This window comes from Miniopterus schreibersii (assembly GCF_964146895.1).
Source record: "Miniopterus schreibersii genome assembly, chromosome: 1".
Classification (NCBI taxonomy): domain Eukaryota; kingdom Metazoa; phylum Chordata; class Mammalia; order Chiroptera; family Miniopteridae; genus Miniopterus; species Miniopterus schreibersii.
Window position 1 is genome coordinate 134372575 of NC_138101.1, and position 16533 is coordinate 134389107.

Consider the following 16533-nt stretch of genomic DNA (forward strand, 5'->3'; position numbering starts at 1 on the left):
TTTAATATTTCACCATTGAGTATATTTTTTCATGTGAATATTTGAAATTTCTTCCTGTTTGTAGATATTTAATCTACCCATAAAAGCATAGATGCTTACTAAGAGATTAAAAAATTGGATCATCCCTGGCTGGTTTGCTCAGTGGTTAGAGAGTCAGTCCAAGGACTGAAGTGAAGGGTCTGGGGTTTGATTCCGGCCAAGGGCCTATACCTGGGTTGCAAGCTTGATCCCTGGCCCGGTTGGGAGGCAACCAATTGATGGGTCTCTCTCACATCGATGTCCCCCCTTCCTTTCTCTCTCTGTCCTCCTTCCACTCTTTCTGTAAAGCAATGGGAAAAAAATTAAAAAAAAAATGGGATCAAGTGGTGGTTTTCGGGTGTTCATTGTATTATTCTTTATGCTTTTCTGCACATTTGAACATTTTCATAATAAAAAGTTGGACAAAGATCTATTTATATAACTACAAGAGACATCTAGGAATGTTACAAAAATGATGAAAGAAGAAGGGGAGTCAGCTGTGGGAAGAGGCACAGTAGCTGTTTGAATTGTGAGCAGTGATTACCTTGTTTTTTCTCATGGAGAGCAGAGATGCTCTGGTGTGTGGCAGGAAATATTCAGGTTAGATATAACAGGGATGGCCTTCTGTAGGAGACCACACAGTTGCTTTGCCTTGAGTGTCTTTGACTCCATAGATGCTCTGTCTAGCATGTGAGGCCACCTATGGGGTGAGGTGGCCAGCCCTTTGATTGGAGAGAGGAGGCAGCAGAGTGGTTCCTCAAAGAGATCTGGGGCAGCTGCAGCTCACGTGACTGTATACAGTTAACAGGATGGTGTCCAGCTGTCCTGAAAACAGCAGGATGGCTCCAGGCAGGTATGTAGATTAGGTTCAGCCTGAGGTGGCCCCGCTGATCTCTACAGGTTCCCTCTGTGGGTTAGCCTCTGCCTTGCTTCTCACTCAGAGTGATTCCAGCAGAACTTTAAGCACAAGACAGGGACAGGCCCTGGAGTTCACGGAGTCCACCTCTTTATTCTTCTGGGAACAAACAGTTCATATCTACCTGGCACTTAACAAAAGTACGGGATTTTATAAGAGAAACAATCTTCATGACATTCGTCAGGCAAATTTCCCTGACAGTAAAATGTCATTTATGTAAAACATTTGTTGGTGCCCACTCTATCCAGAGCCATACTTAGAATATTCAGGCTACTGGATAGTTTCCAGAGTGTCATGCATACAACGCCAGGGGGTACAGGTTCTAGATTCTGACCTGGATAGAAATCCTGACTCTCCCATTAACCAGCTAGGTAACTTTGGAAGCAAGTGGCTTATTAGTCTCTGTGTCTCAGGCTCCTTCTTGGTGGACTAGGTATCTTAATAACCCCTAGCTACAGGGTCTGCTTGGAGGATTAGAGAAAACATGTGAAAAGTGCTTGGAATGGCACATAGTAAGTATTCAGTAAATATTAACTATTATTATTTCGCATGATTGTGTTGTATCCTTTCTCACAAGCCCCATGTTTCTTGTTTTCCAATGACTCAGCTACCTTATACAGGCTCCAAGTTACCTCAGGGCTGAGAAGCAGTTGCTCTTGGATCTTCCTGGTCACCTAGCCAGAGAGGGTTTCCCAGTTCTCAAGAGCTTCTTGCCTTTCTGGCCTCATCAAAACATTAAATTGTCAGGTGAGAGGACTCTGACCCTTGCCATTGGGTTTATGGGTGAGGGAACAAGTGAATCATCCTATGGACATGACCTTGAAGTCTCTCCTTCTGTCCTTTCCTCTTGAGTTAAAGATGTGCCTTTGGGTGATGAGATTCATTTAGCTCAACCATCCACAGATAGTCCCAGGGGTTCTGCTGGATTATCCTTCATCTACATTCAAGATTACCACCCCTAACAAGACCTTGGTATCAGCCATTTTGGGGAGACTTTATGTGCATCTAGTACAGGCCTGGTGTATTTGGATTGTTTCCCGGTTTCTATGGAATTTTGAAACTTGGAGTCCCAAGTATTGATCCCCTGAGGGACGTTTTCCCTTCTCTGGAGTGAAGTTGTGGGGCTTCTCTGGAGACTTATTATAACACTGTGATAATAAGGCTCCAGCCACTTCAAATCCCTTGGCTGTTGATTGCTCTAACTTTAAAACTGGATGTTTGTTCTTTTGTAGAGCATAGTAACTTTGGAAATGTTTAATGAGCCTGGTAGAGGGAATGAGGGGAAAATGGCAGGCTGACTCTTCCAAGGGCTGGATCAGTAGGGACATGGCCATGGGCAGGAGTAGACCATGTTCCAGGAGCTGCAGGATAATCCCTTCTCTGTCCCTTTCTTAGGAGACTCTGCCTGTCCCTTGACTTTTTTTTTTTTTTTAATATATCTTTATTGATTTCAGAGAGAGGAAAGGAGAGGGAGAGAGAGAGATAGAAGCATCAATGATGAGAGAGTCATTGATGGAGCCCACAACCGGGGCATGTGCCCTGACAGGGAATCGAACCCCCATCTCCTGGATCTTAGGTCGAAGCTCAACCGCTGAGCCACGCCCGACCGGGCTGTCCCTTGACTTCTTTATCCCCCATCTCACTGAGCTTGCTGGTGGCCCATGGTGGCCTTCTTGCTCTTCAGCCACAGTAACTCATGTTCATCTTGGGGCTTGGGCCTTACCCCTGTGGCTTCTGCTTAGTGTCACCTCTTTTCCTGTCCATTTAATATAAAATAACACCCCTCCTTGTTGTTCCCTGTCCCTTTACTCTGTTTATTTACTCTTATGCATAACACTACCTCATCTTTTATTTACATTTTATATTTGTCTGTCTTTCACACTAGGAGGAAAACGCTATGAGGGCAGAGGCTGACATGGTCACTGCTGTACCCTCCTCTATGCTTAGAACAGATCTGATATGGAGTAGATATTTTCTGGTGAAAATGAGAAAGCAATACACCCTTTACCCAGAGGAATCTTTGCATGGAGCAGAGTAGCTGTGGGTAGGGGCAGAAGGGGAGACTTCTTGCAGCGTTTTGCAGGGGGTTGGGGTATAAGATGCAAGAGAGGGGGATGTGAGGCATGAGAAAACCAAAGGTGAATTACTTAGATCAGTTCCTGTCCTTTTGGGATGACTGACCTCTCTCTGAGAACTAGCACCAAGATGACTTCAACACCTTTGATTGCTCCACTGAGACCAGCTTAATATGCTTTTATCCCTGGGATTCAAGAATGGGACCTAAAGTGCTATGAAATATGGAGAATGGATATTAAAGAATATAGACTTGCTTCTAGCCAGACAGGACCATTTCTTTGTTTAAAGTACACTTTACACTTTGGCACCTTCCTGCTTTGTCTCCTGCCATTTCTCCTAACAGGAGTGCTCTTGTACTCCTCCTCCCACTTTCCAATTGCTACACCTTTTTCAAGGCCTAGTTCAAATTCTTCTTTTGTGAAGCCTTCCCAGACATTATGGGGAAGAGCAACCTTTCCTTCCCCTGAACTCTTTTGAGTCTTGTAGTTCACACATTCATGATATTTGGCCATGAATGATTTTTGGGGCAGCTCAAGTAACTAACTAACTAACTAACTAACTAGCTAACTAACTAATTCTGAAGTCTTTGGCTTCTCTGGTCCTCAAAGGTTGCCCTTCCCTTTGGTGCTTAAAAATCACAAGAGTCCAAGCCCGGATCTTGATTGACAACTGAAAGTTTAGTAGTTTACTGGATCCCCTCCCATGTAATCCCCAGAAAATCCTGACATTTTCTGCCGATCCTGCTGGTTCTGCAGTTCTGCTGATTTTCTGGCCATCTTGTGACCAGCTTCTCCAACCGCTACTGCTTTCCCCATACTTCCTCCTCCCAAGTGCAGACAAAGAACCCTCTGTTATCTGATCAAGTACACCAGCTATAACACTACCAAAAAAGTTTTGTCAAAAGCCTTGGGATAATAGAAGGGAATTCTAGTGTAGACAAAAGGGGAGAAAAACCCATAGAACAAGATACAGAAAATTATTATTCTTAGAGTCCAACAGCCATATAACTACACTTTTTTTTAAAATTTAAATTTACACTTTCCTGGTCCCTCATTACGTTGCCACATTACGTTCTGCCATCTAGTGCCCTCCCTATATCTCTTTCTGCTTTGTTTGCCCTGGGTACAGGACCCTGGTCTCTGAGGCCAATGAGAAGGGAAAAGCCCATTTTGGCCCTGGGTTTACTACCCAGGACACATTCTATTCCTCAGAGATGGATCTCTTCCTGCAGTGTAACTCATCTCAACGTCACGAAGGACAGCAATGTAACTCAGCATGGTCTTAAGCCATTGAGGACACTATTTTGGCTTTACAGTAGAAAAGTATTTATCCAAAACAAACACAATCTGCAGATGACATGATAATGTATGTAGAGAACCCTAAAGATTCTGCCAAAAATCTACTAGAACTGATACATGAATTCAATAAAGTAGCAGGATACAAAGTAAATATCCAAAATCAATAGCATTTTTATATACTAATAATGAAAAATCAGAGAGAAAAACTAAGAAAACATCTCATTTACATTTGCATTAAAAAAATACACCTAGGAACAAATTTAACCAAGGATGTAAAAAGCCTGTACTCAGAAAATTATAAGACACTGAAGATGGAAATTACCCGGCCAGCATGGCTCAGTGGTTGGCATCAACCTATGAACCAGAAGGTCACAGTTTGATTCCTGGTCAGGGCACATGCCCAGGTTGAGGCTCGATCTCCAATAAGGGGCGTGTAGGAGGCAGTCTATCAATGACTCTCATCTTTGATGTTTCTTTCTCTCTCTCTCTTCCTCTCTCTGAAATAAATTTAAATTTTTTTTTTAAAAGAAAAATTGAAGAAGATACAAATACGAGGAAGCATGTACCATGTTTATGAATAGGGAGAATGAACATCACTATAAAATGTCTATACTAACCAAAGTAATCTATAGATTCAATGCAATTCCTATCAAGATCTCAAAGGCATATTTCACAGAACTACAACAAATATTCCAAAAGTTTTTATGGACCCTGAATAGTCACAGCATTCTCGAGAAAAAAGAATGAAGTTGGAGGAACCACGCTACCTGATATCAAACTACACTACAAGGCCAAAGTAATCAAAACAGCATGCATTGGCATAAAAACAGACATATATATCAGTGGAACAGAATAGAGAGCCCAGAAATAATCTCACACCTTTATGGTCAATTAATATTTGACAAAGGAGGCAAGAACATACAATGGGGTAAAGATGGTCTATTCAATAAATAGTGTTGGGAAAATTGGACAGATACTTGCAAAAAAATATGAACCTAGACCACCTTCTTACACTATACACAAGAATAAACTTGGAATGAATTAAAAACAAATCTTAGACTTGAAACCATAAAAATCCTAGAAGAAAACATAGGCAGTAAAATCTTGTACAGTTCTTGGAGCAGTATTTTTTCTGATATATTGCCTTGGAAAAGGGAAACAAAAGAAAAAATAAACGAGATTACATCAAACTAAAAAGGTTTTGCACAGCAAAGGAAGCCATCAACAAAATAAAAAGGCAGCCTACTAAATTGGAGAACATAGTCGACAATGATACATCTGATAAGAGGTTAATTACCAAAATTGATAAAGAACTTATACAACTCAATACCAAAAAAACAAACAACCCAGTTAAAAATGAGCAAAGAACCTGAATAGATGCTTCTCCAAAGAGGACATACAGATGGCCAAGAGACATGAAAAAATGCTAAAGGTAACTAATCATCAAAAAAATACAAATTAAAACCATAATGAGATATCACCTCACACCTGTCAGAATGGCCGTCATCAATAAATCAACAAACAGAAAGGGTAAGTAAAGATGTGGAGAAAAGGGAACCTTTGTGCACTGTTGGTGGGAGTGAATTTGTTCATCTACTGTGGAAAGCAGTATGGAGTTACCTAAAAATTTAAAAATGGAACTGCCTTATCACCCAGTGATTCCACTTCTGGGAATATATCCTAAGAAACCTGAAACACTAATTCTAAAGAATATATGCATCCCTATGTCTATTGCAGCATTATGTCCAATAGCCAAGATTTGGAAGCAGCCCAAGTGCCCATCAGTAGAGGAATGGATAAAAAAAATCTGTGGTATATTTACACAATGGAATACTACTCGGCTATACAAAAAACAAACAAACAAACAAAAAACACAAACCAGAAACAGAGAAGGAAATCTTACCTTTTTCTACAGCATGGATGGATTTGGAGAACATTATGCTAAGTGAAATAAGCCAATCAGAGGAAGACAAGTACCATATGATTTCACTTATATGTGAAATTTAATGAACAAACTGAGCTACCAACCAAAATAGAGACAGACTCAGATAGAGAACAGACTGACAGCTGTCAGAGGGGAAGGAGTTGGGGGCTGGGTGAAAAAGGTGAAGGGATTAAGCAAAACAAAACAAAACTCATAAACAGACAATAGTATGGTAATTACCAGAGAGAAAGAGGGATGGAGGAGGTAGGAGAGAGTAAAGGGGGGATAAGTGGTGATGGAAGGAGACTTGACTTGGGGTGGTGAACACACAATACGATATACAGAAGATGTATTGTAGAATTGTACACCTGAAACCTATATAATTATATTAACCAATGTCACCCCAATAAATTCAATAAAAATTAAAAACAAAACAAACACAGTCTATTCCCAAAATTGAATCAGAAAATTGCTGGTAATTTAAAAATAACTTATTCTGGCTTCTAGGCATTACATTTTCAAAAATATTAAGGTTCAAGCTCATTGGAACACTTTATTTTAAAATTTAAACGTGTTTTATATCTTACAGAAATCACCAGAAAAGTAAAGCATTTAGTAGGAGAATGGTGGTATCATTTCCAGGAAGCCCAGGGGGATCTGTCCCTCATTTTTGAAGACTCGTGTGGTGTTTGCGGATGGGTAGGAGATGTCTTGAGAGAGTCACACTAACAAAAATGTCCTTAAGAGTGATGAACATTTAAGAAAGACATTTTATTAGTTCGCATGAGAAATAGAACTGTATACTTCTCCAGAGTATCGCCAGCTTTTCCCTCTCCCTCCTAGTCTGAACCACTCAGTCTGAATTTTCTTTGAGTCTTTGTAAAAGAAAGGTATGTTTTTCCATCTCAGCCACTGGGTGTTTAGTTTGGAAAAGTCTCAGGAAGCAAGTAGTACTTTCAAAAGAGATAAAAATTCCTCCCTAGTCATTCTGCCCGTCAGGTTGTAGGCAGTGCTCTGCCCACTGGGTGAATGCAAAGTATTTCAAAAGAGCAGGGACAGCCACTCCCTGGATAAACTCATCTTTCCTGGGACAGAGCCCCTGGGAACTACGAAGGGCAGCCACGAGGTGTGCTTCCCTCCCCTCCCACCAGAAGTCTGTCTCCAGCCCGTGAGGAAGGTAAGTCATGTGCAGAGCAGAAGGTTGGAAGACACCAGAGAGGTGCTGTGTCTGCTTGGGTACTTGACAAGAACTTAGAAATGGGAAAAAGGAATGATCCCAAATCAGTGGTTTTTAACCTTTTTTGAGTCACAAAGACATTTGAGAATTTGGCTCTTTCCATCTCCCATTTTACATAGATACACTATTTTGCATATAATTTAAGGGATTTCCCAGCACACCCTGACATTCATCTGTGGACCTTCTGCTTCATGCTATAAACTCTGGAGGGCAAGGACACACACACACCAGAGAACAAGATACAGGAGGTGTGAACAAATGTTTGTTCGTGGTAAAGAGCAGAAGCAAACAGCATTTGATTGGCGAGGGCAGTGCCATCAGTGCCTTTTGAGTCTTTGATAGTGAAATCCCTGTCACTATTCTTGACATTTAAGGCCAGGCCTGATGGCAATGAGCCCTTCATTCTTCAAATCCTCTGGATCCTAGGTCGATGCTCAACCCCTGAGCCACACCCGGCTAGGCAGTCATTGATACTTTGACTTTAAAAAATGGAGGCTCAATCAAGCTAGCTGACTAAAGGTGTGCGTGTGATGATAAAATATTACATGGCAATGAAAATGAATCGCCCACAGCACAGATGAATCTCCCAAATATAAGGCTGAGCAAAAGGTGGCAAACACAAAACAGTACATGATTCCATTTATATGCATTTCAAAGACAGGCAAAACTAACTCATATTGTTAGAAATCAGGATAAAGGTTACCTTTAGGATAGAGGTAGAGAGCTTGAAAGGGACTTCTGGGGTGCTAGTACCATTCTATCTCTTGACCTGGTGGTGGTTACATGAGTGTGTTCATTGTATAATAATTCATTGAACTTATGATTTGTGCACTCTTATGTATATGTGTTATATTTAAATAAAAAAGGTTAAAAACATTCAAATTCTACATTGTAGATTCCTGATTCCAAGTGTAAGAAAAGTATTTCAGGTTTGAGCAGGAGGGACGAGAGCTGGGCTCTGGAGATTATGTGCGTGGAGAAGACATTACCAATGCTTGGACACATGGGACACAAGGCCAATTTGGGGCAGAGAAAAGACAGTGGTTAGACTGAAGTAAAACATGTGTATTAGAGTGTGTAAGGTGGGAGCCGGTGCTGGGAGGCAATTCTGGGAGAGATTAGGGGTGGGGCTGAGCAGCTTGGGTTCTTTTCCTTTGGATGGTGGAAGACCACTGAAGATTTGGTGTATTAATAGAAGTACTTTAGGTTGTTGGAGAGGATGGTACTAGGTAGCATGGAGTGGTAGGCATAGAAACAATCATCACGATAAGACTGGAGACGGGGGAGCAGCTAGAGGACTGTGCACTGTGAGGCTCGCTAAGATATTTCTGGTGGTGTTAATGTTGGCTAGTGTTCTGACTTTAGTTCTTGCTGGTGTAGACATGTTTGAGTTTGCATCTTTTCTTAAGTGGGCCTCATTGGCCTCTGGCTCAAGCATGTTATTCAGGGACAGCATTGTAAATTGTGCCCCTGAGGACTCCCCATGATTGGTTCCTTCTCTGAAAGTGTATATGCTCACCTGAACCAACCTCACCCTGACTTGCCCCACCCTGCCCCAGTGCAGGTGCAAGCATGGGACCCAAACTCGAGACCCTTCCATAGTATTGCCCCTTTCAGCCCTGAGAGTGCAGAGTCAGTTTGTGGCCGTAGAAGCCTCAGCATTATAGTGCCCAAGTCTGGCTGCCCTGTGGGCAGGACATGCTGGAGGTGGCCAGTCGGCCTCATCTAGGCTAATGTGAGTATTGCTGAGTCCCCTCTGTGAGCGTTGCTCTGAGTATTGCTGACCCTCCTGTGGAATGTGGGGGACAGAGGGGTAGTTTCTTCATTTGGAAATCCTAGGTGAGGAGGGTTAATCAAAATTCTCATGAAGAGAAGCAGCTTCCCTTTGTTTTCCCTCTTTGTAGCCAACTAGATATGCCATTCAAGGAGAAAACAATTGAGGCAAAATTGTGACCTGACGAGATGTATCCCAGGGCAGAAGTGAGAGTGTTGCAGGGTGGATGGCCTACATCTCAGTAGGGACCAGGGAAACAGGATTTGCTCTTTGCCAAAACTGCAGAACAGCAGAGCTTATAAAAATAATGGCAACACTTAATATGATGGTTTATGATTTCCTAAGGCACTTCATATGAATTACTTTATTTTCCATTTTGAGCTTCTCAACCCAGCTGTGAGAAAGATGGGGGAAAAGAGCATTATTCCTGCTTGTTGTGTGACGATTCATGTGCAGCTGTCCAGAGAGATAAGGTGATTTGCCCAGTCTTAAGGGTAGTAAGAGGTGGCACTTGAAACCGGGTTTCCTGACTCCAAGTCTAGAGTTTTCTCGATGGATTATCTATATTGTCCCTTGACAGGATTTGACAGTCCTGCAGTTACCCTAGAAGAAATTTAGCCCTGGGGACAGTTGGCCTGCGAGTCTCTGAAAAAATCCGATGGAAAAATGGTATATGTTGGATTGAGGGGACAGAGGTAGAATGAAATGAGAGAAGCAGGGTAATTGTTGCCTATCAGGTGACCACGGTATTTCATTTCCAATTTGCGTCGGAATCAAGAAGCAGCCAAGACTGGGCTTCAGGTATTGAGTAGAGGACTGGAGAGGGGGCAGGGAAGATGGTCACAGGAGAAGGGGACAAAGCATCATCCTGTAGCTTGCTAGAGAGGCCGATTCCCCCCTCTCCACCCTCCCTAGCCAGGTCAGACTGTGTAGACAGCATGGGAGGCTCCAGTTGGTCAATGGATGGCTTAGCTAAACTGAAGGCCACTTCTACACCTGCTCAGCATAAGAGCCCCAGAAGATTTGTAGACCCCTCGGTGCTGGAATGGGTGCTACACCCTGTAACTTCCTGAGCAGGGTAAATATTCAACAGGCTACACCTTTCAGTTGTATACACCATGTGCATGCTCGTCAGGGAAGATTTCACAGCTAGAGCAGAAATCTAAATGAATTAGGAGGGGTTAGTTCATTTCACCTGTCAGATGCTGCTAGTCTAATCTGGATGGAGCTCACTGTGACTTTTATCAAGATAATTACTATAACCTGGCTGGGCGTGGCTCAGCATTTGAGTGTCTACCTAGGATCCAGGAGATCACAGTTTGATTCTTGGTCAGGGCACCTCCTCGGGTTGTGGGCTCCATCCCCAGTGCAGGAGGCAGCCTATCAATGACTCTCTCATCATTGATGTTTCTCTCTCTCTCTCTCTCTCTCTTCCTTCCTCTCTCTGAAATCAATAAAGATATATTAAAAAAAAAGATAATTACTACAGAAGATCCTAGGTGGTAGCAAAGCCCAGATGAGCAGACTTGATTGCCTCCAGTTGAATAAGTACAGAGCAACCATTCAGCTTTCCTGGGCTGCCTAGAGGGCAGAAGTTCCTGTTGCAATCTAAGGCGTGTATCATGGCCTTCATGAAACTTGACATTTTTGATATAAGGGAGTGATTTTCCACTGGGTACAGTGGCAATTCCTGCAAAGATGTATTCTGAGAGTTAAAATGAGTTGTCATGTTCCCTCATCTTAGCATTTCCAGATTTGGTGACAAAGCCTAGGTTCACCGTCTGTTATCATTCTTGATTTTGTAGACTTTGAATATATCTGCTCTTAGTAATTGCTGTGTGAGTGACTGTATGTGTGTGTGTGTGTGTGTGTGTGAGCAAGTGTCTGCTATGCCCAGGGGGGTCAGGGCCTCTCCCTGGGGCCATGGCTTTCTCCCCTGCTACATTCCTTCTTCATGATTTTTTGCAGTGACCCATGCTACAACATGGATGAACCTTGAAAACATTATGGTAAGTGAAAGAAGCCAGACATAAAACCCCTACATATTATATGATCCATTTATATGAAATGTCCAGAATAGGCAAATCTACAGACTCAGAAAGTTGGTTAATAGTTGTCAGGAGTTAGAGGGGGTTGATAAAAAATATATTAAAATCTGTTGATTTGTATACTTTAAATGAGTGGATTGTATCTCAAGAAAGTTTCTAAAAAAAGATCCTTGTGCAATACAGACACTGTGGGTTGTCTGGAGAGACTGTATATGTGACATGGCTATACTGAGGTGGGGCAGGTCTTGGAGACAGTCGCCTTGCAGGAACGACTGATACAGAATTCTAACTCAGTTTAGACAGGCGGAGATTTACTCAATCTTCAGGATTTTTTCAGTCTTCTTCCTTTATTCTTCTGTTTCCTAGTCCAATCTATAAACCTCTTGGTCACTAGTAAGGATATGGTTCCTTCTATCTAGTGTCCAGGCGAGCCTTTCATGGTTATCTGAGCTCTACTTAACCTTGTCCCTGGAATTTGTTTCCTTGACATTTGGTCCAGGAATCTTGTTTCTAGACAAGTTGCCCAAGGTAAATATCCTATGAAAGAAACTTTGCTCGCCTTTACTTTTTCCCTCCATTTCTGTGATTTCCCTCCCTTCCTCCCTCCCTCCCTCCCTCCCTCCCTCCCTCCCTCCCTCCCTCCCTCCCTCCCTCCCTCCCTCCCTCCCTCCCTCCCTTCCTTCCTTCCTTCCTTCCTTCCTTCCTTCCTTCCTTCCTTCCTTCCTTCCTTCCTTCTCCTTTTCTTTCTCCCTACTGTGAACATTCTTGCTCATCTTCAGGTGTACACATCCAAGTTTCTCCACCTAGAAGTAGAATTATTGCGTCGCAGAGCATATGAATGTTGACCTTTGCAAGGTAATGACAAATTACTTTCCAAAGGAATATAAATTTACACTCCTACCAGTAACTTAAAGTAATTTCTTTGGATCCACATTCTCTCCAACACTTGTTATTATTATATTTCTTTTGTTTTACAATAGAGGGTATAAAATGGTATCTTGTTATTGTCTTAATTTGTATTTCCCTAATTACTAATGAGATCAAGCATCTTTTTGTACACTTATTGGCTATATTTCTTTCCTCTTTAATAGAATTCAGATGAAATGTTTGGCCCATTTTTTTATTGGAATGCTTTTCTATTATGGCTTTGTAAGAATCAATATGATTATATATTACAGACAATAAACATTTGCCCATTATCTGTGTCACAGATATGTTCTCCCCATTTGTAATTTGCCTTTAACTTTATTTTGGGGGCCTTTTAATAAACAAAAATTCTTAATTTTAATGTAGCTTAATTTATCAATATTATCTTTTTTTGTTTAGCACTTTTCAGATCTTTTTTTAAAAAAATATTTTTATTGATTTCAGAGAGAGGAAGGGAGAGGGGGAGAGACAGATAGAAACATCAATGATGAGAGAGTCATTGATCGCCTGCTTTCTGCACGCCCCCTACTGGGAATCGAGCCCACAACCCAGGCATGTGCCCTGACCGGGAATCGAACTGAGATCTCCTGGATCATAGGTTGATGCTCAACCTCTGAGCCACACCGGCTAGGCTCAGATCTTCTTTAATCAGATTTTTTTTTTTCTACCCTAAGGCCCCAAAAAGATTCTCCTATTTTTTCTCCTAAAGTTTTTATTTTTACATTTAATTTTTTGTCCATCTAGAATGGATGTTAGTGTCTGATATGAGTAGGGAATCCAATGTTACTTTTTCCCCATATGGATAATCAGCAGTACCAGCTTCCTTTCACCTCTGATGTTTATCACTGTTTCATATTTGTATGGGTGTTTTTTGACTTTCTATCTTGTTCTGCTTGTCAGTTTGTGTGTATTTGAGTTAATACCATCTTGACTTAATCATGCTATTTTTATGCCTTGTTATCTACTAGGGCAAGTCCCCTGCCCCCAGTTTCTTCTTCTTCAGCAATGCCTTGATTATGGTAGGACCTTTGCTGATTTACATTTTACCTCCAAAATGGGATTGTAATGTTACTACTAGTTTATAACTTGCTTTAAAAAACTTAATAATAATAACAAACCATTGTGGCTATTTTGTCATTACATAAAATTTGTGATTTATGTATTATAGTAAAATATACTTTTTAATGGCTGCATAATGTTATTGTTTAGATGTATCATAATTTATCTATTCCATGCCCTATTTTTGGATATTTAACTTGTTGCCAAATTTTCATTATTATAAGCAATTCTGTGGTAATGCTGTTTTAGCAAAATCTTTGAACACATCCATGACTATTTCTTCCAGGTGGATTTCTGAGTCTAAGGATTGCTCAGTTTTAAGGATTTTTATATGAATGGCTATATTGTTTCTTAGAAAGTTCATATGAACCATGTGACAGTGTAGGTCTCAAGGTAGATACCCTTATTAACAATGAACATTATCATTTAAAAAAAGTTTCAATTCGATAGGCAAATAATTTAAAACCAAGTTAAATTTAGATTACATAGTTTGGATTAACACACTTTATGTTCATATTTTTCTAGTGAGCAGCATGGGGTTTTGTACACCGAACGTGCTCCTAAACACTTTCTCCTTTTGTTCCATCAGAGGAATTGAGTCCTGACCCCCAGGCCCATGCTAATCAGACGGCCACCGGCCACCACCGTGGGGGAGTTTGTTTTGCTGGGATTTCCCCTCAGCAGGCAGATGGAGCTGCTGCTTCCCACGCCCCTGCTGACCCTGCTGGGGAACCTGGTCATCGTCTCCACTGTGCTGTCCACTCCCGCCTCCGCACCCCCATGTACCTCTTCCTGTGCAGCCTCTCTGTGCTGGACATCCTCTCCTCAGTCATTTCTCCAAAAGTGTTGGCCAACTTAGCATCTGGGGATGAAACCATCTCCTTTGCTGGCTGTGTCACCCAGTGCTATTTCTACTTCTTCCTGGGCACAGCGGAGTTTCTTCTGCTGACAGTCATGTCACAGGATCGCTACGCTGCTGTTCCCAGCTGCAGTACAGCATCATCGCGAGACCTTCTGTCTGCGTTGAGGCCGTGGTGTTCTCTTGGTTGGGAGGCTTCCTATCTGTGCTTTTCCCAGCCACCCTCATCTCCCAGCTGCCCTTCTGTGGCTCCAACAGTATTAACCACTTCTTCTGTGACAGTGGGCCCTTGCGGGCCTTGGCCTGCGCAGACACCAGTGCCATTGAGCTGATGGATTTTATGCTTTCGTCCACCGTCACCCTCTGCTGCGTAGCCCCTGTGGCCTATTCCTATATGTACATCATCTTGACGATAGTGCGCATCCCTTCCTCAGGTGGAAGGAAGAAGGCCTTTAACACCTGTGCTTCGCACCTGACAGTAGTCATGATTTCTAGTGGCATCACAGTGTTTATCTATGGGACACCCTCCCAGAAAGAATATCTGGAGGTTAACAAGGTCCCTTCAGTACTGAGCAGTGTTGTGATTCATTCCTCAACCCTTTATATACACTCTGAGGAATGACACGGGGTTGGGGGTCCTCAAGGACATGTGGGTTAGGGTTCAAGCAATTTTAGAACAGAGGATGATGACAATGCTGAGGAGTAAATTGTCCTCTTTCAAAGACCAATAGGAGGGGCTAGTCTCCTTTCCACCATGTATGCAGTGTACAAATTCCTGGTGGTAGAAAGAGAGGTCGTGCCTTAGCAAAGGGATGAGCTAGCTAAGGGATCCTGAATGGTTTATAGTGGAAAGAAGACTGAGCTTGGAGACATGGACTTGGACTCTGGCCTTGGTTCTAAGTTGAACTTTGTGGCCACAGCTGTGTCACTGTGTCACCAGCCACTCTGACCCTCAGTGCTCTCATTTGAAGTGAGTCAAGGTTGGACCTGATGATCTCTAAGTCCCATCCACACTGAATATTCTAAGAATTACAGAAGAGACTTGCAGCCTGTGCCTAGTCAAAGTCTCAACATATTTGGCCCCATTTCCTTATGGACCTTGACCACAACCCTTCTACCAGCTGGCACAAAGTTCTTTCTGGTCCCCTCCGCATGGAACCTATTTCCTTCCACCTTCTCTAGGAATCTTTCTAAGAATAACCTTTATTATTCTCCAATCCACTGTTATATCCTCAGTGGACATTTGTAATGATTGTGGTGGATATATGTAGTCTGTGTTATTTAATAATACTGCTTCCTATAATAGAATATATTTGTGATATCCAACATGGTTACATTCTTATGGAAGACATGACTCTGTTCCTTCAGCCTCCAGTGATTGACCCGTGGATGGATGATCCGAAGGCAAGATCCATTGCCTGACCATGATCTATGTATAACCTGTGTGGCTGGGCTGGGACAGGTAAATTGTGCAAAAAAAAAAAAGCTTTTTTTTTTTTGAGTTTGAACCAAGAGATGCAGAGACTACCCAGACAACAATGATGCTCCCCATGGAAGCTCAAGTAGGCTTGGTGCCTGGAGTGGCCATTTTGGGGGTCATGTACAAGCTGATGTGTATTAGAGGAAACCAGTCTGCCTATTGAAGAGAATGGAGTTGGTGTGGAGAGAAATATAGAGAAGAGATAGACAGGAGCCCTCTCAGCTGCAGAGACACAGAGTAAAGGGCCTTCCTCTCTAATGATTTTCCAGGCCAGGGAGCTGGCAGAGTTTTATTTCCTATTCCTGGGTTAGATGAGTTTGTCTGTACCCATGCCCCCTTTTTTAAAAAAATATGTTTTTATTGATTTTGGAGAGAGAGGAAGGGAGAGGGAGGGAGGGAGAGAGAGAGAGAGAAACATCGATCAGCTGTCTCCTGCACCACTCCCAGTGAGGATCAAGCCTTCAACCTGGGCATGTGCTCGGGTCACAAATCAAATTGGTGACCTCTCAGTTCATGCGACAACACTCAACCAACTGAGCCACACCAGCCAGGGCTCAAAACCCTTTTTATTGAGCTATTTTGAAAAAGCCTTTGCTTCTCACAACCAAAAAGAAGCTTGACTATAAAGTGGGCTCTCTCTCTCTCTCTCTCTCTCTCTCTCTCTCCACCAAGTGTAGCCCTCCCCTTTCCTAGCTCCAAGGAACTAGAAAGATGTCTATTTTGAACAGAACTCTTAGTCTGAATTCTTGGTGCCCAAGCACTGCCTGGGTTGCTTGACTAGCACCATCTAGGCCTATGGCTCAGGTTAGTGCAAGCTGAACTTTTCAGTGCCATCAGAAGCATTTCTTTTCCTGTCCAATTTGGCCTCTAGCACTGCAGCATCCACTTTGCCTAAATTAATGCCAGTATTCCCCATA

The 16533-nt window shown here is 42.3% G+C and overlaps 1 protein-coding gene across 1 annotated transcript; it reads left to right on the forward strand.

Annotated features, from left to right (window-relative positions):
* Window positions 1-13893: 13893 nt before the first annotated feature.
* OR6J1 (olfactory receptor family 6 subfamily J member 1) lies at window positions 13894-14867 on the forward strand (the record flags this gene model as incomplete). The annotated part of the gene is given in 4 exon segments (XM_081120991.1): window positions 13894-14035; window positions 14038-14261; window positions 14264-14721; window positions 14723-14867. Coding segments are annotated over 4 exon segments (969 nt in total).
* Window positions 14868-16533: the final 1666 nt, after the last annotated feature.